Source organism: Chiloscyllium plagiosum, chromosome 23 (genome assembly GCF_004010195.1).
Source record: "Chiloscyllium plagiosum isolate BGI_BamShark_2017 chromosome 23, ASM401019v2, whole genome shotgun sequence".
NCBI classification, from domain to species: domain Eukaryota; kingdom Metazoa; phylum Chordata; class Chondrichthyes; order Orectolobiformes; family Hemiscylliidae; genus Chiloscyllium; species Chiloscyllium plagiosum.
The window spans coordinates 28296-54832 of record NC_057732.1 but is presented as its reverse complement, the minus strand read 5'-3'; the positions used below and the strand labels follow the sequence as shown (position 1 = coordinate 54832).

At 41.4% G+C, this 26537-nt stretch overlaps 1 protein-coding gene across 1 annotated transcript in view; it reads left to right on the top strand.

The window, feature by feature from the left end:
- Positions 1 to 26537, top strand: part of LOC122561527 (mitochondrial 10-formyltetrahydrofolate dehydrogenase-like) — a 141582-nt gene that overhangs the window by 94771 nt on the left and 20274 nt on the right. The window contains exons 14-16 of the mRNA XM_043713262.1: positions 9574 to 9644; positions 9772 to 9877; positions 21625 to 21712. Of these exons, the coding sequence (XP_043569197.1) occupies positions 9574 to 9644; positions 9772 to 9877; positions 21625 to 21712 (265 nt within the window). The remainder of the gene's footprint in view (positions 1 to 9573; positions 9645 to 9771; positions 9878 to 21624; positions 21713 to 26537) is intronic.

The following is a 26537-nucleotide window of genomic DNA, read 5'->3' as shown; positions in this document are numbered from 1 at the left end:
GTAGTCTTTTTTTAAATAAAATCCCTAACTTGAAAAAAACGAAAGAGGTCTCTATTAGATAACTCTTATTTCCGTACTAACTGATCGAAGGACATTATTACGTCTCCCCGAAACAAATTGTCCATGCAAGACACACCCCTTGCTACCCAACATTTAAATCCTGAATCTATCATCCCCGGTTGAAAACCCGGCATACCCACTAAAGGTGTAAACAAAGATGTTTTGCCAATATTGCCTTCCCTCTGCCGAATTGTCCTCCATGCTTTAACTGTATTGATGACTATTGGGTGATGACAATATTCCCTAACTGTCCTCACTTTGTCCAAAAACAGAAAACTGGTAAGGGGGCACTTTGCCTGGGAGGCTTTGATATCTAGCCATATTGAAAGAGGATCTCCACAAACCCAATCACTCATACAGGACAAAAGTGAGCTTAGTTGGTCATTTTTAATGTCTGGAAGGTCTACTTCCCCCAATCTGTGAGGCATTGCAGTTTAGCTAATTAAATGAGGGGCCGCTTACGATACCAAATAAAGGAGCTGAACCAGCCGTTCAGCCTCCTGAGTGTTTGCTTATTGAGCTGAAAATGTGTTGCTGGAAAAGCGCAGCAGGTCAGGCAGCATCCAGGGAACAGGAGAATCGACGTTTTGGGCATAAGCCCTTCTTCAGGAATGATTCCTGAAGAAGGGCTTATGCCCGAAACGTCGATTCTCCTGTTCCCTGAATGCTGCCTGACCTGCTGCGCTTTTCCAGCAACACATTTTCAGCTCTGATCTCCAGCATCTGCAGACCTCACTTTCTCCTGTTTGCTTATTGAAAATCGTGGGAGTATCCATATAGGGTATAGCAAACAGGAGAGAATATTCATCTTAATAAGCACTATCCGACCCAACCACGAGACTAGAAGTGCCTCCCATCTTTGAAGGTCTTGTTTAATTTTATCAAATAATTGAATAAAATTGGCTTTGAACAGCCGATCCAGAACTGCCCAAATACACAAAACCCTTTTAAAGTCCACATTTAAGAGTGATATGGGGCCTATACAAAGCACAGTCTTCCGGGTCCTTCCTTTTTTTATGAATAAGTGAAATATTGGCCTCTGTCAGAGATGGTGGGAGACAATCATGACTGTATGAATCATTAATCATTAAAGGCATTGGGCCTTTCAGTATACTTATAAATTCCTTATAGAATTCACTGGGATGTCCATCAGGACCGGGCGCCTCACAGCTTCCTGCATTTCTTGCTGTGATAAGGGGACATCAAGAAAGGACTCTTGTTTGGGAGTCATGCCCAGGAGCTTCAGAACCTTAAAAAAAGATTCCATTTTGGCCTACCCCTCCTCGGATTGGTATAACTTAAGAGTAAAATCTCTGGAACGCCACATTAATCTTTTTAGAATCACATGTTAGGTTCCCAGACCCTTCCCTAATCGCTGTAATGGCTTGTGGGCGTTCCTTTTCCTGGTGAGATATGCTAAGTATTTGCCTGCCTTGCACCATTCTCATATAACCTTTGCTTTGCAAATGCCAGCTCCTTCTCTGCAGACTGTGTAGTTTGACCAATGAAGGTCTGTCAAAATAAGCCTTCTCGGCTGCCTTCAACCGTGCTTCAAGGATACGTTGCTGCTCACCCTTCTGCAGCCTCCTACTGGCGGAACAGGAAATAACTACCCCCAACTCCCAGTCACCCCCCCTCCACCCCCGGCATAGGCTTTGGCAGTTCCCCAGAGGATGGGTGAACTACCAAACGAGCCTAAGTTGATGTGTAGGAATGCCAGAAATTCCCTAGAGAAATACTCCACAAACTTATTATCACTTGAGGATAAAGGGATCCATTCGCCAGTGCCTCAAACCCACTGTAATGTCCTTAAGCTTAACCATAAGGTACACTGGAGCATGATCAGAGATGGTAATATTACCAATCGTACAAGATGCCACCAAGTCCAGGGTTACCGCAGGGGTCAGAAAAAAATCAATCCGGGTGTGACATCTGTGCGGATTGGAGAAAAACATAAAATCCCTGCCTTAGGGTGGAAAAACGTAAAATTCCTGCCTCCAGATGCCCACCAACCTTAACTCCCCACACAGATCCACAAATTGTTTAGTTTGTACAGAGGGTATTGAGGGACCTTTGGGCAACCTGTCTGTTGTGGGATTGATGAGACGGTTAAAATGGTCCCCTATAATGATGTGCCAGGAATCGAGACTTATCAGTCTAGAATAAGCATCTACCAAAAATTTAAGGGGATGAGCTAGAGAGCAATAAACATTTAAAACACCATATTCTTCCCCATTTATCAAGGCATTAAGAATTACAAGCCTCCCATGTGTGTCTTTAACACACTCTAACAACTTAAATGGGAGATTCTTCCTAACCAATATGGCCACTCCCCTACTTCTGGTATTAAATGATGAAAAATAAACTCAGTCAAAGCCATTCAGCTATAATTTCAGATGCTCCTTGTCATCCAAGTATGTCTTCTGTAAAAAGGAATATCCACCTTCTCCATTCTAATACTCAAGAGAACCATCTTAATTGGTGAATGACTTCCCTTGATATTCCAGCTACACCATTTAATCAAGTCATTAGCCATAACCTTCTGCAATAACATTTAAATTCCAGAGAGGAAGAACCTGAACCACAAGTTGCTGAGCCCCAGTGTCACATGATCCACCAAATATAAACTACATAAACTAAAACCACTGCATTTAACAAACCTACAAAACTATTAAAAATTAAAAACAATGTAAACCATAAAAACAAACCAACATATAAAGTGCCAACAGCACTGATTGAGGGAACTCAACCCTGCCCAGAGGGGGCAACTACCCATCCCAAACTGCCCGTAAGCAGGCATCCAACCATCCCAGCCACCTTCACTTCTCCCAGCTACAGCTGCACCGCAAACACAAACAGAAAAGAGTAAACACACCATAGAATACCAATATAAACTTAAACATATTTTTAAACAAAGGGAATAAATACCCCACCCATCCTTTGGTATATCCTAACTTAGAAATTGAAAATGTCCACCTCAACCACCGCCAAAACATAGTTTAAACCAAATTATTATCAATAGAAAAAAAATAGAAAAATAAAGCTCCAGCTGGACTCCCTCTGTTTCTTTTACAAAAACGATAAAGACATACCCAAACAACACTGTTTATACACACTAAAATCGTTCAAATTAGGTTAATTTGTCCACAAAGTCTCTTACCTTCTCTGACGTGTCAAAGAGATGTATGGATCCATCTAAGGTTAACCAAAGCACCACCGGAAAGCTCCCTCTTTCTTCTTTTGACACCATCATAAGATTTTCATTTCTGGATCATCGACACTGAGAATTCCTGAAAGAACATGATTTTAGCGCCCACGTAAATTAGGGCCTTCGGATCCTTCTCCTGGACTCTAGAAGCCTCCATGACTCTCCATAATGATGGAACCGCACCTGGAGAGGACAAGGATGTTGACCCAGACCCTATCTCCTCCCTGCGACCTGATGAGCTCTCTCTATCTTCAGTCCTCTCATGCTAGCCTCTAAGTCAAGGAATTTCGGCAGCCAATCCTCAACAAATTCCGCGTGCTGCTCACCTTCCTTACCCTCAAGCAGACCAATGATCTGAATGTTTTTTCTCCTGTCCCTGTTCTCAAGATCATCCACTTGGTCATGCAAATTACAGACCTGCGTCTCCAGGTCTTGGATCCTATTCTTGGATGAACTGGCATCAGCTTCCACCACTGTGATCCTGTGCTCCACCTCATCTGTCCTCTTCTCCAGGTCTCCCAGCTGCTGCTCATGCTTTTGCAGTATGAGCGAGATTGGAGCCAGCTTCTCTTCAATCTGTTTCCCCAGCATCTCATGAGATTTCGCGAACTCGTTCACCAGGGCCTGGAAAGTAATCGATTCCAAGGACCCTGCAGGCAGGGCCACAGGCCCGGCCTCAGATGCTCCTCCTCCCTTTTTTGGCATCTCTGGACAGCTGGAAATGCAGGTAAGTTAACTTTTAGAAGTTTCTTGGGACTCCAGAAAGATCTTTCTGGCGTCCCAGGATATCGCGATGGTCTGAGTTGAACAGGTTGAAAATTTGTCCCGCTTGTGCTGCAATGCGGAGCTCTGCAATGCGATCTTCTCAGATCCCCGCCATCTTGGATCCCTGGGATTATGCTTTTACTGTATGTTTAAAACTGTATGTTTACTGTATAAGTAAATAGTTTGCTTTATTATATTTTGTCTTTTGGTTAATAATCTTACGTTTAATTGTTAAAAAAAATCTCCCATGTATGTGGTTATGTTTCAAAGAGAGATCAGCTTGTTAGGTTTGGGTGGATTGGAAAAAAATGCGAATGTATTACCCTTATTCAAAAAGTCAGAAAGTAAGAAACTATAGACCAATTAGTTTAATATCTGTCATTGGGAAATTGTTATTAAGGAAGCAATAACAGGACATTTGGAAAGTCAAAATGCAATCCGTCAGTCAACATGGTTTTAAAAAAGATAAATGATGTTTGGCTAGTGTTGTTCAAAAATGTAACAAGAGGATTATGGGGATTCTGTAGATATGGTATATCTGGATTTTCAGTAGGCATTTGATAAGGTACCGCACAAAAGATTATGCTACAAAGTAAGATCATATGGAGTTAGGATAATTTATTAGCTCAGATAGAGGATTGGCTAATTAACAGAAAGCAGAGAGTTGGGATAATTACATCTTTTTCTGCTTAGCAAGATGTAACTAGTGGGGTGCCACACGGTTCGGTTCTCTTGCCTCAACTATTTCCAATTTGTTTTAATAACATGGATGGAGGATTAGAAGGTATTGTAAGCAAATTTGCAGGTTACACTACAATAGGTGGAAAAATAAGAATAAATAAGAAATTTGCAAATGGATATGGATAATTTAGGTAAATAGGCCAAAATTTAACAATGGATGTGGATAAATATAAGGTTATCTATTTTGGTTTAAAAACTAGAAAAGCAAGTTGTTAGCTCAATGGAGAGAAGTTTCAGAGTGCTTCTGGTGCAAAGGGTGTTTTCACGCATTAATCACTGAAATCTAGTGTGCAAATAATAAGGAAGATAATAAGGAAGACAATTGGAATTTTGACAGTAATTGCAAAAGGAATAGAGTATAAAAGTAGGAAAAAAAGGAAGATATAACATGGAACAATACAGGCCCTTCAGCCCTCGATGTTGTGCCGGCCTTTTATTCTACTCTAAGATCAGACTACCTTACATACTCTTCATTGTGCTATCATCCATGTGTGTCTATCCAAGAGTAGCTTAAATGTCCCTAATGTATCTTACTCTGCTACCACTGCTATCAGTGCATTTCATGCACCTACCACTCTCTGAGTAAAGAACCTACCTTGCCCATCTCCCCTAAACCTTCCTCCAATTAATTTAAAATTATGCTCCCTTGTGATAGATATAACCTCGCGGCTCTTAAAATCAATCCCCGCTAATGAAAGTCAACACACCATATGCCTTCTTAACAAGCCTATCAACTTGGGTGGCAACTTTGATGGATCTATGGACATGGACCCCAAGATCCCTCTGTATCCCCACACTGCTAAGAATCCTGCATTCAAATTCGACCTTTCAGAATTCGACCTTTGTGGGTGGCACGGTGGCACAGTGGTTAGCACTGCTGCCTCACAGCGCCTGAGACCCGGGTTCAATTCCCGCCTCAGGCGACTGACTGTGTGGAGTTTGCACGTTCTCCCCGTGTCTGCGTGGGTTTCCTCCGGGTGCTCCGGTTTCCTCCCACAGTCCAAAAGATGTGCAGGGTCAGGTGAATTGGCCATGCTAAATTGCCCGTAGTGTTAGGTAAGGGGTAAATGTAGGGGTATGGGTGGGTTTCGCTTCGGCGGGTCGGTGTGGACTTGTTGGGCCGAAGGGCCTGTTTCCACACTGTAATGTAATCTAATCTAATGTATCTTACTCTGCTACCACTAATCACTTCACACTTTTCCAGGTTGCACCTCACCTACCACTTATCAGTCCAGCTCTGCATCGTGTCAATGTCCCATTGCAACCCACAACAGCCCTCCACACTGTCCACAACTCCACCAACCTTCGTGTTATCAGCAAACCTACTAACCAACCTTCATCATCCAAGTCAATCACAAAGAGCAGAAGTCCCAGAACTGATCCCTGCGGACACCAGTGGTCACTGAGCTCCAGGTTGAATACTTTCTATCTATCACCACCTTCTGTCTTCTATGGGCCAGCCAATTCTGTGTCCAGACAGCCAGATATCCCTGTATCCCATGCCCCTTTATTTTCCGAATGTCTAGATCTACACACAGACCTCAAAGTGGAGACTAACCAGGGTTTTGTATAGCTGCAGCCAAACTTCTGCATCCTTGTACTCCAATCATCTAGGTAGTAAGGCGCAAGCATTCCATGAGCTTTCTTGATTATTTTCTGCACCATTTTAAAGATCCATGCACTTGAACCCCCAAATATCTTTGGATATCCATTGTATTTAACTTCATATCCTGTAGAAAGTACTCATACATCGAATATAATGTGGGAAAGAGTGAGGTAATGCACTTTGTCAGAAAGAAAAGAGGCATAGACTATTTCCTAAATGGGGAGAAAATTCAGAAATCTGAAGTGCAAAGGGACTTGGGAGTCCTAATCCAGGATTCTCTTAAGGTAAATTTGCTGGTTGAGTCAGTATTTAGGAAAGCAAATACATTTATTTCGAGAGGACCATAATATAAAAGCAAGGATGTACTTCTGAGGCTTTATAAGGCTCTGGTCAGACCACATTTAGAGTATTGTGAGCAATTTTGGGCTCTGTACCTCAGGACGGATGTAGTGGCCCTGCAGCGGGTCCAGAGGAGGTTCACAGGATGATCCCAGGAATGAAACACTTAACATACGCAGAACGTTTGAGGATTCTGGGTCTGTACTCAATGGGGTTTAGAAGGATGAGGTGGGATCTAATTGAAACTTATAGAATACTGAATGGCCTGGACAGCGTGACTGTTAGGAAGATGTTTCCATTGGCCAGAAAGACGAGGACTCACGGGCACAGGCTTAGATTAAAGGGAAGACCTTCCGGAACGGAGATGAGGAAAAACATCTTCAGCCAGAGAGTGGTGAATCTATGGAATTCATTGCCACAGAAGGCTGTGGAGGACAGGTGATTGTGTATACTTAAGACAGAGATAGATAGGTTCTTGATTGTCAAGGGGATCAAAGGTTACAGGGAGAAGGTGGGAGAATGCTGTTGAGAAACGTATCAGCCATGATTGAATGGCAGAGCAGACTTGATGGGCTGAATGGCCCAGTTTACGGTCCTATGTCTTATGATCTGATGATCTATTCGGTCCAAACTGATTACCTAACACTTGCTTACATTGCCCAATTGTTCCTAACCAGACTCTTAGCACTAACAGATTTTGGACACCATGTTTACAAATTAAACAAAAATTAACAATTTATTCTTAATAACGTTACTTTAGCAAAACTCAGATAAGCAACAAGATAGAGTCATAATCATAGTCCTGGGGATCAACAACAAAGGTCAAAAATTAGCCCTCCTATCCCCCTCCCACTTCCAGTTCCTTTCCAGCTCCGTGGTGATGACTGGAACTGAGCAGACAAGACAGTTTTCTGATCTCTCACTCTCTGATGCAAGGAACCGTGTCAATCGCTCAGATTATACTGACCCTTGTTACCACTACATTGCTTTCAACATTTTCCCCCCTTCTTACCGTTTGAGTGGCTTCCTGTGCTCATCTATTTTGAAGACCTCACTATCCACCCTACTGCCTCCATTTCAGAGTTGTATAGCTTGATTCTGAAGCATTTCATTTTGAAAACTTACCTTTAGAATACAGACAAACCTAGATTATCCAGCATTCAATTATCCAAATTTCAGATTATCTGGCAAGTCTGCAAGGTCCCAATGCTTGGCTAGACTGTTATCCAGCATTTGATTATCTGAACATTCATTGATCCGACAAAATACTCCCTGTCATGTATATTTTCTGGTTTCGAGGGAGAATTTGAGGTCGTCAAAGACTGTGTCTTATGCCATTGTTGTGGGTACGTTTGCTGTGCAGATTTTTTTTGCAGATGTTTTGTCCCCTGTCTAGGTGACATCTTCAGTGCTTTGGAGCCTCCTGTGAAACACTGCTGAAAATGTTACCTAGACACTGGATGAAACGCCTGCAAATCAACTTCCCAACTCGGTGGACATACCCGCAACTACAGCAACTGGCACCCAAACTACAAATCTTTACACAAACCTTGAACTGTGTCTTAATCTCAAGTTCTGTTCTTCTGTCATAGTGATATTATTCTGGTTCCTGGTCAAGCAACTTTGATTTTAAAAGCCTGTTTCTTATTTCAAGTCCCACCATGACTTTGCCCCTTTCTATCTCTGTAATCTCCATCTCCACAGCTCTCTGTGATATTAGTACTGGCCTCTTGTCCATCCTCAATTGTGATTGTTTCAGCTTTGATAGCTGGGTCCACTTTTGTTTGTCATTCATATAAATCATTCGGATGAAAATTTAGGAAGCTTGCGGATGACGCCAAAATTGGTGGTATAGTCGACAGTGAAGAAGCTTATATAAAATTATAAAAGGATCTTGGTCAATTCGGCCAATGGACTGAGGAATGGCAGATGGAGTTTAATTTAGATAAATGTGAGGTATTGCATTTTGGTAAAACAAACAAGAGCAGGACTTATACAGTTAAAGATAGGGCCCTGGGTCATGTTGTCGAACAGAGAGAGACCTAGGGTTTCAGGTACATAGTTCTTTGAAAGTTGTGTCACAGGTAGACTGAGTGGTTATGAAGGTGTTTAGCACACTTGCCTTCATTGTTCAGACCATTGAGTATAGGAGTTGGGATATCATGTGGACGTTGTGCAGCACATTGGTGAGGCAACGTTTGAAGTACTGTGTACAGTTCTGGTCACCCTGCTACAGGAAGGATATTATTAAATAGGAAAGAGTTCAGAAGAGATTGAATAGAGTGTTGCCATAACTGTCATGATTGAGTTATAAGGAGAAGCTGGATAAGCTGGGACTTTATTTGCTGGAGTGTAGGAGACTTTTTTTTTGTGGGGAATGGAGTGGGGGTTGATCTTATATAGATTTATAAAATCATGGGGGACAGCGATAAAGTGAATTGCAAAGGTATTTTCCCGAGGGTAGGGAAGTTCAAAACTTGAGGGCATATTTTTAAGGAGAGAGGAGAAATATTTAAAAGAGACCTAAGGGATACCTTCTTCACACAGGGGATGGTTCGTATTTGGAATCAACAGCCAGAGGGAGTGGTAGGTGCAGGTACAGTTACAACATTTAAAGTACATTAGATCAGTGTGGGGCTACTTTAGTTTGGGATACTTGGTCGGCATGGATGAGTTGGACCAAAGGGTCTGTTTCCATGTTGTATGACTCTAGTCGAACTCTCCTGATCACACATGGTTTACCACTTCTTATTACACAGCAGGTTCACTTCAAGAACTTAAAATTCAATTTAGTTATTTTTTAAAAAAGTGTCCAGATGAAAATTTAACCTGTGCCATTTTTGATATTCTTTAGGGTTCTACAATCCCCATTAATCAAGCTCGTCCCAATCGTAATTTAACATATACAAAGAAGGAGCCACTCGGGTAAGATGGTGAATTCATTTGTTGGTTGTTTTGGTAAATAGCCTGGAAGTCTAAAATTTTTAAAGGGAGAATGTTGGGACAACAGTGGTTGATTTGTATGTGATGGCTGATTATTGGTGTTTTCCAGAGTCTGTGCGATCATTATTCCCTGGAATTATCCTCTTATGATGCTGGCATGGAAGAGTGCTGCTTGTCTGGCAGCAGGCAACACTTTAGTGCTGAAACCGGCACAGGTAAATCAGCACAAACCTGAATTGTTACGAATCTCCTTTTTGAGTTGATTTGTCAGTAGTCACAATTTACTCTCCAGACTCCACTTGTAATAATATCTAATCAGCTGTCAAACAGTTATATGATAATAGCTGGAAATGTCCAATCTCTAAATGGGAAAACAGATCAAATTTCACTTCTCCTAATAACTTGGCAGCTACCACTACCATCATGTGGGGATTTTAGGAACTAGCAAGAATTCTGAAAATCCTTGGCAGAGTGGAGTTTTAATTTTTTTTTTGTCATGTATATTTTCTGGTTTCGAGGGGAATTTGAGGTCGTCAAAGACTGTGTCTTATGCCATTGTTGTGGGTACGTTTGCTGTGCAGATTTTTTTTGCAGATGTTTTGTCCCCTGTCTAGGTGACATCTTCAGTGCTTTGGAGCCTCCTGTGAAACACTGCTGAAAATGTTACCTAGACACTGGATGAAACGCCTGCAAATCAACTTCCCAACTCAGTGGACATACCCGCAACTACAGCAACTGGCACCCAAACTACAAATCTTTACACAAACCTTGAACTGTGTCTTATCTCAAGTTCTGTTCTTCTGTCATAGTGATATTATTCTGTTCCTGGTCAAGCAACTTTGATTTTAAAAGCCTGTTTCTTATTTCAAGTCCCACCATGACTTTGCCCCTTTCTATCTCTGTAATCTCCATCTCCACAGCTCTCTGTGATATTAGTACTGGCCTCTTGTCCATCCTCAGTTGTGATTGTTTCAGCTTTGATAGCTATGCCTTAAAATGCCTAGACCCCAAGGTCTGAAATGTCTTACGTATCACTGTAACAATAAAATAATAAAAATAAATATTTTTATTGAGAAAAAATATTATAAATTTTTTACAAAATTACAATATCACTACAAAATAGTATATCAATCTTATAATGTAATGGCAATATCAGAAAACAAACTACTATTCTACTCCACAAACCACTGAGGAAAAAAAAATCTACAAAAACTACAATTGAATAAATAACTAAGAAAAAAAAATTAAACCAAAGTAAATTAAGTTATATTCATTAAGTTACTGCACTCAGCGCAATTCCACCAAAGCTCCCCACCACTGGGAGCATGAGTAAGCAAACCCGTATTTGTTCAGGATTCTTCCCCCCAGGGGTCCCTAGACCGCCAGACATAGCCCTCATGACTACACAAAGGCCCTGACCAATATAGCCACCAAGTCTACATCAAAATAGTTTAGAAAGGACCACCAAGTTCTATAAAACAATTCCGTTTTCTGGTGCACCATACTCGTAAAGAAGTCCAGGGGAGTGTACTCCATAGCTAATCTGCGCCGACCCGTGAGTCCCAGGGGATTCTGGGGCCACCAGCTTATTTGAATATTCTTCTTAGAACAGAATGAAAGAATATTAAACAGTTTCTTCCCATGCACATCCAAAGAAGGGAGATTTGGCAAACCCACGAGGAGGGACACTGGATCCATCTTGACCTCAGTTCCCAAGACCCCTTCCAAAACACTCGCTATGGCACCTCAATACCTATGAAGCTTGTGGCATGACAGCAAGCAATGAGTAAGAGTGCCAACATCTGTTTTACATTTGGGGCAGTTTGGGGACACTGCTGCCTTAAAGTTCACAAGCCGCTCAAGTGCCAAGTGAGCCTTGTGGAGTACCTTCAATACATAGTCTGCGTCCTGTTACAAATCAAAATCTTCCTTACATTCTCCCTAATATCCTCCCACACCTCTGACGAGATTCCCACCCCCAATTCCCAAGTCCAGGCTCCACATAGCTGCTCAATGTCTTTTGAAACATTACCTCCTAACAAGTCGTAGAGGGTGCTGACCGAGAGAGCGCCTGTAGACCGGAGCACTGTACTCTCCATATCCGACTTATGGGGACTAACCATCAATGTCATCTTTTTCTGCATAACGTCCCTAACCTGAAAGTAATGAAAGAGGTCCCTCTGAGATAGCTCATATTTCTGACTCAGCTACTCGAAAGATATCATGACCTCCCCGTCAAATAAATCTCCTAAACAGGAGACCCAAGATCTATGTATGCACCTTTGTGATAAAGTTTGTTTTATAATATACCTAAGAATCACTTTGGAAATGTTATTACATTAAAGTTGTTATGTACAAGCATCTTAAAATATGCATACGAACAAGGAAGGGGCCGTTCAAATTCTCAAGCTTGCTCTGCTAATGTTTGATCTGACTGAAAAGCATTTCTTCTTCCCCTGATAACTTTTCACCCTCTTAAGAATACTCAAGAACTCATCATCTTTTCAGAGGGTTCCAAAGATTCATGATGCTCTGAAAGAAAAAAAGCCTAATCTGTGTTGTAAATGGGCAACCTCTAATTATTAAAGAATCCCATAGTTCTAGATTCCTCCAGAAGAGGAAATAATAACCCAGTAAAGACCCCTCAGGTAAATGACATCTTACTCTTTCAAAATCCACAGAAAATATAAGCCTATCCTGACCTCATAAGACATTGCTCTATTTCTAGAAATTAGTCTGGTAAATCTTACCTGAACTCTCTCCAACACGTTTATTTCTTTCCTTAAGTAAGGGGACCAATACTGCGCACAGTATTCCAATATGTCTCAATAGTGCCCTGTTTGACTAAAATATCACCTCCCTATTTTTGCACTAAATTCCACTTATGATAAATGTGAGCCTTCCATTAGTTTTATTAATTACTTGCTGTATTAATCTTTTGGAATTCATCTTCTGGAATGCCCAAGTTCTTCTGCAAGTTAGAGTTCTGTAAAATCTCACCATCTAGATAATATACTTCTCTTTCTTTTGCTTCCTGCCAAAATGGGCATTTTCACATGTTCCACATCATACTCAGTTTGTCAGATCTTTTCCCACTCATTAACATTTTTTGTAAGCTCCTTTCATTCTCTTTACAACTTAGTTTTCCACCTATCTTTTTGCCAAATTTCCTGATGACACAATGCCTACCGTTCCTTCATCCAAGTTATTTATATAAATTATAAACTGACAAGATTACGGCACTAATCCCATGGTTCACCACATCTTGCCAACCTGAAAATGATCCACTTACATGTACTCCCTTCCTGTAAGCCATCCAATCTTCTATCCACCTCAATGTACCAACACTTACATCATGAGCTTTAATTTTTCGCAAAAGCATTTGATGTGGGATCTTTTCACATGGCTACAGAAAATCCAATTGCAGTACATCACTGGTTTTTCTTCATCCACATCACATTTTGCTTCCTTAGAGAACTCTAACAGATGGTCAAATGTGATTTCCCTTTCACAAAACCATACTGACACTGCTTGGCTACTTTGAATGTATCCAAATACCATGCTCTAACTTCTTTTAAAAATAACATTTTTCCCATGACCGATGTTAATATAACTGGCCTGTGGTTTCCTGCTTTCTGTCTACCTCTCTTTTTGAATAAAGAAGTTACATTCACTATCTTCCAATGTAATGTGACTGTACCTATATCAAGGGAGTTTTGAAAACTTAGAGCATAGAACATTACAGCACATTACATTCCAATTACATTCCTGAAGAAGGGCTCATGCCCGAAACGTCGATTCTCCTGCTCCTTGGACGCTGCCTGACCTGCTGCACTTTGCCAGCAAAACATTTTCAGCTCTGATCTCCAGCATCTGCAGTCCTCACTTTTTCCTATTTTGTGCAATAGCCTACCGTGGGGAACCTTATCAGACGCCTTACTGAAATCCATAGACACCACATCAACTGCTTTACCTTCATCAACCTATCTGGTCACCTTCTCAAAGAACTCAATAGGGTTTGTGAGGCACGATCTACCCATCACAAAATGATGTTAACTATCCTTAATCAACTTATTAATCTCTAGATGATTATAAATCCTATCTGTTATAATCCTTTCCAAAACTTTACCCACAACTGAAGTAAGGTCTATAATTTCCAGGGTTGTCCCTACTCCCCTTCTTGAACAAGGGAACAGCATCTGCTAGCCTCCAGTCTTTTGGCATTATTCCTGTAGACAATGATGACATAAAGATTAAAGCCAAAGGCTCGGCAATCCCCCCCTCCACTCCCACCCCCACCCCACCGGCATCCAGGGAATCCTAGGATTAAACCCATCTAGCCCAGGGGACTCATCTGTTTTTATCACTTTCCAGAATTGCTAACACCACTTTCTTGTGAACCTCAATTCCATCTAGTCTAGTAGCCTGTACCTCCGTATTCTCCTCGACCACATTGTCTTTTTCCAGTGTGAATACTGACATAAAGTATTCATTTAGTGCTTCCCGTATCTCCTTTGACTCCACACACAACTTCCCACTACTATGCTTGATTGGCCCTAATTTTACTCGAGTCATTTTATTCCTGATATTGCTATAGAAAACCATAGGGTTTTCTTTGATCCTATCTGCCAGTGACTTCTCATGTCCCCTCCTGGCTCTTCTTAGCTCTCTGCTTAGGTCTTTCCAGGCTAACTTATAACTCTCAAGCATCCTAACTGAGCCATCACATCTCATCCTAACATAAGCCTTCTTCTTCCTATTGAAGAGAGATTCAACTTCCTTAGTAAACCACGGCTCCCTCACTCGACCACTTCCTCTCTGTCTGAAAAGTATATACTTTCTCGAATAAACTCCACGTATCAATTGTGCCCATCCCCTCCAGTTTCCTTCCCCATCCGATGCCTAATCACATTGTAATTGCCTTTCCCTCAGCTACAACATTTGCCCTGCAATATATACCTAACCTTTTCCATCACTAAATTAAACATAACCGGATTTTGGTCACTATCACCAAAGTGCTCATCTATCTCCAAATCTAACACCTGGCCTGGTTCCAAATCCAATGTGGCCTCATCCCTTGTCAGCCTGAGGACATACTGTGTCAAGAAACACTTCTGCATACATTGGACAAAAACTGACCCATCTAAAGTACTTGAACTTTCCCCAGTCAAGTATTCCCAGTCAATATTTGGAAAACTAAAAGCCTGTAGCAACTACCCTGTCACTCTTGCTCCTATAGAGGATCATCCTTGCTAAGCTGGAACTATTTGGAGGCCTATAGAAAACTCCCAACAGGGTAACCTCTCCTTTCCTGTTTCTAATCTCAGCGCATATTACCTCACATGTCCTTTCTGCAACTGCGATACTGCCCTTGACTAACAGTGCCACACCAACCCCTCTTTTACCATTTTTTCTGTTCTTACTGAAACATCTAAATCCCAGAACCTGCAATAACCATTCCTGCCTCTGAAATGGCTGCAACAATGAAATCCCAGGTACCAACCCATGCTGTAAGTTCACCCACCTTAATCTGGATGCACCTGGCATTGAAGTAGACACACTTCAAACTAACTTCTTGCCTGCCGGTGCCTTCTTGCGATCTTGAAATCTTAGTTCTGACTTCTTTCCTCTCATCTTCCCACATACTCGAACTTACAATCAGTGTATCAGCTATCTCACTAACCACTTCTTTTAAGACCTGAAGATAAAGTCCATTAGGACTTGAGCTCTTGTCAGGTTGTAGCTCCAAGAATTTATTCAGTATAAATTCAGTGATTGTGATTTTCCTGATGATTGTGATTTTCTTGATTTCCTTCCTCACTTCTGTTTCCTCATCTTTCACTGCTTCTGGTATGTTATTTGTGTCCTGTGAAGATTGTTGCAAAATACCATTCAATTTCCCCATTTTCATTATTAATACTCAAGACTGTCTTTCCAAAGGACCAATGCTAATTTTATTAACTCGTTTTTTTAAACTATTAAACTCTTACCATCTGTTTTTATATTTCTGGCTAGTTTTCAGTTGTACTCCAAGCTTTTCCCCATTAAGTCTTTAGTCACTTTTTGCTGTGTTTTTATATTCTGTGCAATCTTCTGACCTGCCACCTGTCTTTGTGCAATTATATGCAACTTGTTTACTTTGATTCTATCTTTAGCATTTTTGGTTAACCATAGATAGGGGTCTGCCCCTTTGGATTTTTCTTACTCTTTGGAATTTATCTATTCTGTGTATTCCATCATATTCCCTTTAATGCCTGCTACAGCAACTCTACCTTTTAATTAATTTGCATGTTCACTTTAGCCAGCTCTGCTTTCATGCCCTCATAGAGTCACTCTTATTTATATTTTTAAAGTAGTAGTCTTGGACTCGCTCCTCTCTCCCTAAAACTGAGTATTAAATTCAATTATAATATGATCATTGGAACCTATGGATGCCTTTACTATGAGGCTTTAAATTTATTTTGTTTCATTGGACATTAAATAACACTAAGCAGATATCCCAAGCCCTGATATCAGCATAGCGCTCTGGACCCCTGTGTTTGCTGAAGAGAACTGTATCAGTGCCCCTCATTATATTATATATTGCCACTACATTCCTTCCTACTCCTATATTGTATATGTTCCTGTACCATGGTGGCATGGTCATCCAGGTCACCAACCCTACAGCCCTCACTGTATCCAGTAAAGCTGAGATGAGTCATGTCAATGTAAAGTAATTCTTCCTTAAGCAAATGTGTAATATCGGTGGGCTAAGCTGCTACCCTAAATCGAGCAGTGCCTTTATGCTGGGGTGTTAGCCATGGCTCAGTTGGTAGCTAACAAACCTGCTCATGATAAGGTTCTGGGTTCAAATTCCAGTCCAGAGCTCATTATTATTATGTATTTGTGGGAGTTCACTGTATGTGAATTGGCTGCTGCATTACAATAGTGACTACATTTCAAAAAGTACTTCATTGGCTATGAAGTGATTTGAAATATCCAGTGGTTGTGAAAAATCTTGTATAAGTGCAAGTCTGTCTGTCTCTGTTTATTGCAGCTGCAGTGGACACAGTAAGTGATGCCTGATTAAAAACTGGTGATTATTGTAAATCAGTCTTTCAAACAGAAAGCTGGCTGAACCACCAAAACAAATTCTGCAATTTCCCATCCTGACCACAAAGTAAAAACTTAACACAAACCAAGTGCTAAAAGATAAAATGAAAGCAAAATATGTCACACATTCAGAGTTGCCTGTCACCCCAGTGCAATTTGTCCGCAGCTTAGTTGTCTCCCTTAGACTCCAGACTCTCAGTGAAGCAACAACAGGGTTACCATGGCATGTCACCTGAAATAGGCTGTTGCTGGAGAAATCCAAAAACAACCCCAGCTTCCAAACAAAAACTGCAGCTTCATTCTCGGATGAACTTTTTCTGTTTATTCCATGTTTGTCTCAACATAATCTCCAAAGTACTAAATTTGACAAAAATTTGGGTAATTGAGAAAACTGAAAGCAGCAAAATGAACCTTGTGAACTGAATTTGTGTTGAAAATAGGTGTTTTAGAATGCTCCTTAATGCATATGTATTGATAGCTTGTCTACTGCACTAAACTGACATGGACCAGACCAGAACCCCCTCAAAATATTTTAGGAAGGTAGCCTCGACCCTAACATTTCTTTATTTTAAACGCAAATGTAAAGTGTTTGTTCCCGATGGTCAAATTATTCGACACTAAGCAAAACACAATTTATTTAAGCACTGTATTGCTAAAATACAAACAGACAAAGAGGAATTTAGGATAACTTAACTCTATTGGAAAACTCAACAGAATATTAGATATAGTAACTATTACTAATTAACTGTTTCAATATAGTGGTGACAAGGTGGCTCAGTGTTTAACACTTCTGCCTCACAGTACCAGGGACCCAGGTTTGATTCCAGCCTCGGGCAACTGTCTGTGTGGAGTTTGCACATTCTCGCCGTGTCTGCTTGGGTTTTCTCCTGGTGCTCCGGTTTCCTCCCACAATCCAAAGGTGTGCAGTTTAGGTGAATTGGCCATGCTAAATTCAGCATATGGTCCAAAGATGTGTAGGTTAGGTGCATTAGTCAGAGGTAAATGTAGGGTAGTAGGGTAGGGGAATAGGTCTGGGTGGGATACTGTTCGAAGGGTGGGTGTGGACTTGTTGGGCCAAATGGCCTGTTTCCACACTGTAAGGGTTCTGTGAAATCTATGAGTATAGTAACATCCCATAAACATTCCCCTTGGCTAGAAAGGAAACTTCAGTCACAGATTCTCACATGTAGTTCTCCAATCCAGGAGGAAAAAACACTGAGGAAATTCAGAGAGAGTAGCAGCCAAGACACATTTACTGAAGCTTCCAACTCTTTTGAGAAGCCAATAGTTCCTGCTTAAAGCTTAACCTAAAAACTAAAAAAAAACTGGAAAGCCTGGTCTGTGAGAGCTGGCCACACCCCAGGCTCCTTCAATTGTCCCAACTTTAAAATAACCCCAAGGCCTCACAAGTCATTTACTGAAGTGGTCTTCATTGGTCAGCTTGTCATCTCTGCCTTACAACCTCTGTTCAGAATAAACCAGTATAAAACAATCTCTTGAAAGCCATAGCATCGTGCCAAAACTCATGATTAAGGTTGTTGCCAGTAGTGCAATTTGAGGATATTCCTTTCTATTATAATCACTGTAAAGTAAGGCTTATTAGAAAGTGCTGTAAACGGAGGATATTTGCACTCCATTTCTCTGATCCAGCTTTTGTTGTCATGTTGCAGTTTATTGTTAATCAGTTGCTATTTCATCATCATAATATTTTATTAATATATAAAGTATTTTAACTTCCTCAGTTTAAATACATTTTGTGGAACTTAATGCAATTACACAGACCTCTGATGACAGAAGGTGTCTGACATACTCGTAAGAATCTAACCCCACCCCACCTTCTCCACTCCACCTCAACAACCTCTGGGAAATTGCAATGCTAACTCCAGAATCAGTGGTAGAGCTGGAGGGCAGCCATTGTTTTCTAAAAAAAGAGTAGGAATTATAAACTGGTTAGCCTGACTTTGGTAATGGGAAAAATGCTACAGTCCACCATTTAAAAAAATGGAATGTCAGAGCACTTGGAAAACAGTGACAGGATTGGACAGAGTCAGCATGGAATTACAGAAGAGAAATCATGCTTGCCAAATCTACAATTGTTCAGCATTGTAACTAGAAGAGTTAAATACTCTAGTAGATGTGATGTGGAGGTGCCGGTTTTGGACTGGAGTACACAAAGTCAGAAGTCACATGACACCAGGTTATAGTCCAGCAGGTTTATTAGAAATCACATGTTTTTGGAGTGCTGGTCCTTCATCACTTCACCTGGTTATAACCTGGTGTCAAATGACTTCTGACTCTAGTACATGTAATTTGCTTGAACTTTCAGAAGGCTTTCAGTAGGGACCCACATAGGGATTAGCGTGCAAAAGTCAAGATTGGAAAGTTAAAAATCACACAACACCAGGTTATAGTCCAACAGGTTTAATTGGAAGCACTAGCTTTCAGAGTGCTGCTCCTTCATCAGGTGGTTGTGGAGTTGTAAGATTGTAAGACACAGAATTTATAGCAAAAGTTTACAGTGTGATGTAACTGAAATTATACATTGAAAAATACCTTGATTGTTTGTTGAGTCTTTCATCTGTTAGAATGCCATGATAGTTTCACATCTTTCATGCGTAAATCATAAAACTTTTTTTTAAAAGATGCATTCTCAGGTTAACTGTAACAATTGGTGTTAGCTAGACAATATGTTGAAGGTGTTAGCCCCCTGTGTTCTGCCTGTACCATAATGTACCATGATTCTAATCTAGAAAGTGAGATAACAGAGTTTACATGAATTCATGCAGTTTTTGAGCATAGTACAATGTAACTCTGCAAGTACAAATTCACCCCACATATGTATATGTGTGCATGTGGGTCTTTGTGTCTCTGTCTGTCTGTCTGGGTTGGGAGGTTGTGAGTGTGTGTAGTGCAATGGCGGTCACCTGTAATGTGACATGAACCCCCGGTTGAGGCCCTCCCTATGGGTACGGAACTTAGCTATCAGCCTCTGCTCGGCCACTTTTCACTGCTGCCTGACCCGAAGTCCGCCTTGGAGGATGGTCACTCGAAGGGATGGTCAAACCCATCCATGCCTACCAGATATCCCAACCCAATCTAGTCCCACCTGCCAGCACCCGATCCATATCCCTCCAAACCCTTCCTATTCATATACCCTCCAAATGCCTTTTGTAATTGTACCAGCCTCCACCACTTCTTCTGGCAGCTCATTCCATAAACATACCACCCTCTGCGTGAATCAGTTGCCCCTTAGGTCTCTTTTGTATCTTTCCTACATCTATGCCCTCTATTTCTGGACTTCCCAACCCCAGGGTAAAGACTTTGCCTATTTATCCGATCCATGCTCCTCATAATTTTATAAACCTCTACAAGGTCACCCCGCAGCCTCCGACACTCCAGGGAAAACAGCCCCAGCCTGTTCAGCCTCTCCCTATACCTCAAATCTTCCAATCGTGGCAACATTCTTGTAAATCTTTTCTGAACTCTTTCAAGTTTTACAACATCTTTGCAACAGGAAGGAGACCAGAATTGCACACAATATTCCAACAGTGTCCTGTACAGCCTATAATACACTCAGTTTTAGTAATTTCCAAACTGGGATCCCTCAATCTCTGCTCACCTACAGTTCCCTGTTTCATACCAGTTAAGGACATTAAACACTATTTTCAGATCCACAGTAGGTAACCTTACCCTTTCTCACAGTGAACTCCGTCTATCACTGTTTTACACATTCATCCCTTTGCAACTTTCTTCTGGGATCTGCATAATTTACAGTGCTGTCATCAGCAAACTGAAATATGTAACTCAGTTACATTACATTGAAGAAGTATATTAGGTTTAGATTAGATTCCTACAGTTTGGAAACAGGCCCTTCGGCCCAACAAGTCCACACTGCCCCTCAGAAGATTAACCCACCCAGACCCATTCCCCTACCCTATATTTACCCCTGACTAATGCACCTAACAGTATGGGCCATTTATCATGGCCAATTCACCTGACCAGCACATCTTTTGATTATGGGAGGATACTGGAACACCTGGAGGAAACCTACGCAGACATGGAGAGCATGTGCAAACATGTGATAGAACCTAGTGTGAGGGGGTGGGTAAAAGACATAGAAGAAGGCATTCAGATTCTAAAATTATTGAACTTGATATTGAGTCCTGAAGGCTGCAGGGTTTCTTAGGGGCAAATGAGATGCTGTTCTTCCAGCTTATGCTGAACCTTGCTGGAACATTGCTGCAGGCCTGAAACAGAAATATTGGTGAGGGAACAAGGTTGTGTGTTGAAGTGGCAGTACTGAGTTGGATGATCATATTGAATGACAGAGCAAGTTTAAAGGGCTGAATGACATATTGCAGCTCCAATTTTCTGTGTATCTTATTTTGATAATGTAAAAGGTTGGCAGATCATTCACTAATGCTCACAATTTCTTCTCAGGAACATTTGGGATAGGCAACAAATGCTGACCTAGCCAGCATTTCCACAGCCCATGAAAGAATGAAAAAGTTGAAGCCAGTATGAGTAGGTTGTTTCAAAGCCCACATGGTCTCTTTATGTAATTTAGTATGTTTCAAGCAATTTTGAAATGATCATAGTGATTTTTAAATCCTTGTTTTTATTATTCTGTTCAGGAGAAATGACCAACAAACACAGCATAAGTCACCTCTGAGTGTAATTTGAACCCAAACACAGGGATTTGGGAATTGAATGAAATTAGTTTTATTCCTCACCCAGTTTTTGAATAGTGGAGAATGATTGTAAAATTCAAGATTTGATTCAATATTTGGGCTTTCCATTTAGCGAGTTAGGGTACACTTGACCCCATATTCTCCTCTGGTAACTGTATCTGGATTTTATTCCATCTTAGGTGACTCCGCTGACTGCATTGAAGTTTGCTGAATTGGCAGCACGAGCTGGAATACCGAAAGGAGTTATCAATATTCTTCCTGGATCAGGTGAACTGACAAACACTTCTTTTGTTGGAATTGTTCAATATATTTTGGGAGTGACTAACTAGTTCTGTATTTCAATGCTGTCTAAACAATGAGTTGTTGAATCATTCTTCCTGTGTCCACACCTCTCTCGTACTTAACTGTGCTGAGTGCAGAACTCTGCAGGAGAGAAGAGCCAGTGGAATTAAGGTAAAGGGAAAGGGCAACCAGATGAAAGTTTGTTTTGGAAATGAGGCTACTGGATGCACTAGTGCTAGGATGGAGCAGGAAAATGGCAGAATGTGCTAGACAGAAAGTAGATTTAGAATGAAGCTTGCTGTGGAGAGGACTTATCCTACAAGGGGAGCTGGTTTTGAATTCTGTCAGAACTGCTAACTGCTGTGATACTGTGATAATGAATCTCTCTCAGATTGTTTTTTAACACTGCACTCAGTGCTGAGATCTGACCTCAATGGGGAGCAAGCTTTGCTCCCCGAATCCATTACCTTCCACTCTTACAATAGGCACCATCAAGCTTCTCAGTCAGTGTAGCCTGTTGTTCCTGAATTAATTCATCTACAATGTAACCTCTGCTATGCTAGGCTTGTCTGTTTTTAATTCTGTTCTGGGATGTGGATATCATTGACGTTTATTAATATTTATTGTCCATTCCTAATTGCTCATGAGAAGGTGGTAGCGAACTGTCCTCTTGAACCATATGTACAATGTTGCTAGAGAGAGAATTGATTTTTGAAGTCATGGCAATTAAGGAATGGAAATATATTTCGTTATCTGCATGGTGCACTGCTTGGAATGGAACTTACAGCTAATTCCTATGGATCTATTACCCATGTTCTTTGAGTTGTTAGATGTGTCAGATATGTTTCATGCTAGCTAAGGGGTCTTCGTGAGTTACTGTAGTGCATCTTGTCAATGGTGCACAGTTGCTGCCACTGGTCGTGGAGGGAATGAATGCTGAAGGTAGATAGAATGCCATTCATTTGGGCTTTTTTTGGTGTTGGGCTTCTTCAATTTTTTTGGAAATGTATTTATTCGGTCAAATGAAGAGTATTCCAGCATATTCCTTGTACTAGAGACAGTATATTCCTGTTAGGGTGAAAGGAAAAGCTGGTAGGTATGGGGAATGCTGGATGACTAAAGAAATTGAGGCTTTGGTTAAGAAAAAGAAGGAAGTATATGTCAGGTATAGACAAGATAGATCAAATGAATCCTTAGAAGAGTATAAAGGCAGTAGGAGTATATTTAAGAGGGAAATCAGGAAGGCAAAAAGGGGACATGAGATAGCTTTGGCAAATAGGGTCAAGGAGAATCCAAAGGGTTTTAACAAATACATTAAGAACAAAAGGGTAACTCGGGAGAGAATAGGGCCCCTCAAAGATCAGCAGGGCGGCCTTTGTGTGGAGCCACAGAAAATGGGGAAGATACTAAACGAGTATTTTGCATCAGTATTTACTATGTGGGCGGCACGGTGGCCAGTGGTTAGCTACACGACCAGCTTAGGCCTAATCCTAAGCATCACAGTGCCAGAGACCCGGGTTCAATTCCTGCCTCAGGCGACTGACTGTGTGGAGTTTGCACGTTCTCCCCGTGTCTGCGTGGGTTTCCTCCGGGTGCTCCGGTTTCCTCCCACAGTCCAAAGATGTGCAGGTCAGGTGAATTGGCCATACTAAATTGCCCGTAGTGTTAGGTAAGAGGTAAATGTAGGGGTATGGGTGGGTTTCGCTTCGGCAGGTCGGTGTGGACTTGTTGGACCGAAGGGCCTGTTTCCACACTGGAATGTAATCTAATCTAAAAGGATATGGAAGACATAGAATGTGGGGAAACAGATGGTGACATCTTGAAAAATGTCCATATTACAGAGGAGGAAGTGCTGGATGTCTTGAAATGTATAAAAGTGGATAAATCCCCAGGACCTGATCAGGTGTACCCTAGACTCTGCGGTAACTTAGAGAAGTGATCGCTGGGCCCCTTGCTGAGATATTTGTATCATCGATAGTCACAGGTGAGGTGCCGGAAAACTGGAGGTTGGCTAACATGGTGCCAGTGTTTAAGAAGAGTGGTAAGGACAAGGACAAACTATAGACCAGTGAGCCTGACGTTGGTGGGCAAGTTGTTGGAGGGAATCCTGAGGGACAGGATATACATGTATTTGGAAAGGCAAGGACTAATTAGGGATAGTCAACATGGCTTTGTGCGTGGGAAATCATGTATCACAAACTTGATTGGGTTTTTTGAAGAAGTAACAAAAAAGATTGAAATGGGCAGAGCAGTAGATATGATCTATATGGACTTCAGTAAGGCATTTGACAAGGTTCCCCATGGGAGATGGGTGAGCAAGGTTAGATCTCATGGAATACAGGGAGAACTAGCCATTTGGATACAGAACTGGCTCAAAGGTAGAAGACGGAGGGCGGTGGTGGAGGGTTTTTTTTAAGGCTGGAGGCTGTGACCAGTGGAGTGCCACAAGGATCGGTGCTGGGTCCACTACTTTTCATCATTTATATAAATGACTTGGATGCGAGCATAAGAGGTATAATTAATAAGGTTGCAGATGATACCAAAATTGGGGGTGTAGTGGACAGCGAAGAGGGTTACCTCAGATTACAACGGGATCTTGATTAGATGGGTCAATGGGCTGAGAAGTGGCAGATGGAGTTTAATTTAGATAAATCGAGGTGCTGCATTTTGGGAAAGCAAATCTTAGTAGGACTTATACCCTTAATGGTAAGGTCCTCGGGAGTGTCCATGAACAAAGAGACCTTGGAGTGCAGGTTCATAGCTCCTTGAAAGTGGAGTCGCAGGTAGATGGGATAGTGAAGAAGGCATTCCTTTATTGAGTACTAGAGTTTATTGAGTACTAGAGTTAGGAGGTCATATTGTGGCTATACAGGACACTTTTGGAATATTGCCTGCAATTCAGGTCTCCTTCTTATCATAAAGATGTTATGGAACTTGAAAGGGTTCAGAAAAGATTTACAAGGATATTGCCAGGGCTGGAGGATTTGAGCTTCAGGGAGAAGCTGAACAGGCTGGAGCTGTTTTCCCTGCAGCACAGAGGCTGAGGGGTGACCTTATAAAGATTTACAAAATTGTGAGGGGCATGGATAGAATAAATAGGCACAGTCTTTTCCCTGGGGTGGGGGAGTCCAGATCTAGAGGGCATAGGTTTAGGGTAAGAGGGGAAAGATATAAAAGAGACCTCAGGGGCAACTCTTTCACACAGAGGGTGGTACGTGTATGGAATGAGCTGCCAGAGGAAGTGCTGGAGGCTGGTACAACTGCAACATTTAAGAGGCATTTGGATGGATATATGAATAGGAAAGGTTTGGAGGGATATGGGCCGGGTGCTGGCAGGTGGGACTAGATTGGATTGGGATATCTGGTCAACATGGACAGGTTGGACCGAAGGGTCTGTTTCCATGCTGTACGCCTCTGTGACTCTATAATAAAATTCTATCATTATGGTGTTGCATAGTTTGATCTATTATATACAAAAATTCATTTGTCATCAGTCCTGGGGAGGCCGGAGATTGTTTAAACACTTGCTAACTGCTGGCTGCTATTCAGATTAGTGTGTCTGTCCAGGCTGTGTAATTAAAAGATGTTAGTTCTTTTATCTTTTAAGTTTGAAATGATCTTTATTGAATCAACCTTTATGTTAGTAAAAATACTAAACCTATATAATCTAAATAAGTTAGAAATTATAGATGTCCTTATGTGGAGAATGTTAAATTGGGCTGTGAGATTTTGTTTGCTACTTGCCGGTTTTGACAGTTCTCATTCATTCAGTTCCAGTGCTGTTTTGATAGGAAGTTTCTTAACAGTTCTGTTAATATGTATGGATCTAGTTGAGGAAGCTGTTTGATGTTTTGTATCTACTCAGGTCTGAGAGACGGTTGGTAAGGGCTGATTAATATTGTAATATTTTGTGGAGACTTGATGGGGATGGTATTTTTTATGACATTGACATCTAAACAAAGGTAGTTTTTGATGTAGAAGTAGGCCTGATCAGGGTTAAAGGAACGAAGAAGCAACAAGGAGGGGACATGAAAGGTCCTTAGTTGGTAGGATTAGGGAAAACCCAAAGGCTTTCTATAGGTATGTCAGGAATAAAAGAGTGACTAGGGTAGGAATAGGTCCAGTCAAGGATAGTAGTGGGAAGTTGCGTGTGGAGGCTGAAGAGATTGGGGAGACACTGAATGAATACTTTTCGTCAGTATTCAATCAGGAACAGGACATTGTTGTCAATGTGAGTACTGAGACACAATTAAGTAGAATGGATGGCTTTGAGGCATGTAGAGAAGAGGTGTTGGAAATTCTGGAAAGGGTGAAAATAGACAAGTCCCCTGGGCCTGATGGCATTTATCCTAGGATTCTCTAGGAAGCAAGGGAGGAGATTGCAGAGCCAAGTGGCTTTGATTTTTATGTCCTCGTTGTCTACAGGAGTAGTGCCAGAAGATTGGAGGCTAGCAAATGTGGTCCCCTTGTTCAAGAAGGGGAGTAGGGATAACCCTAGTAACTATAGGCCGGTGAGTCTCACTTCTGTTGTGGGCAAAGTCTTAGAGAGAATTGTAAGGGATAGGATTTATGAACATCTGGATAGGAATAATGTGATCAAGGATAGTCAGCATGGTTTTGTGAAGGGCAAGTCGTGCCTCACAAACCTTATTGAATTCTTTGAAAAGGTGACAAAGGAGGTTGATGAGGGGAAAGCGGTAGATGTGGTATATATGGATTTTAGTAAGGCGTTTGATAAGGTTCCCCATGGTAGGCTACTGCAGAAAATACGGAGATATGGCATTGAGGGTGAGTTGGAGGTTTGGACTAG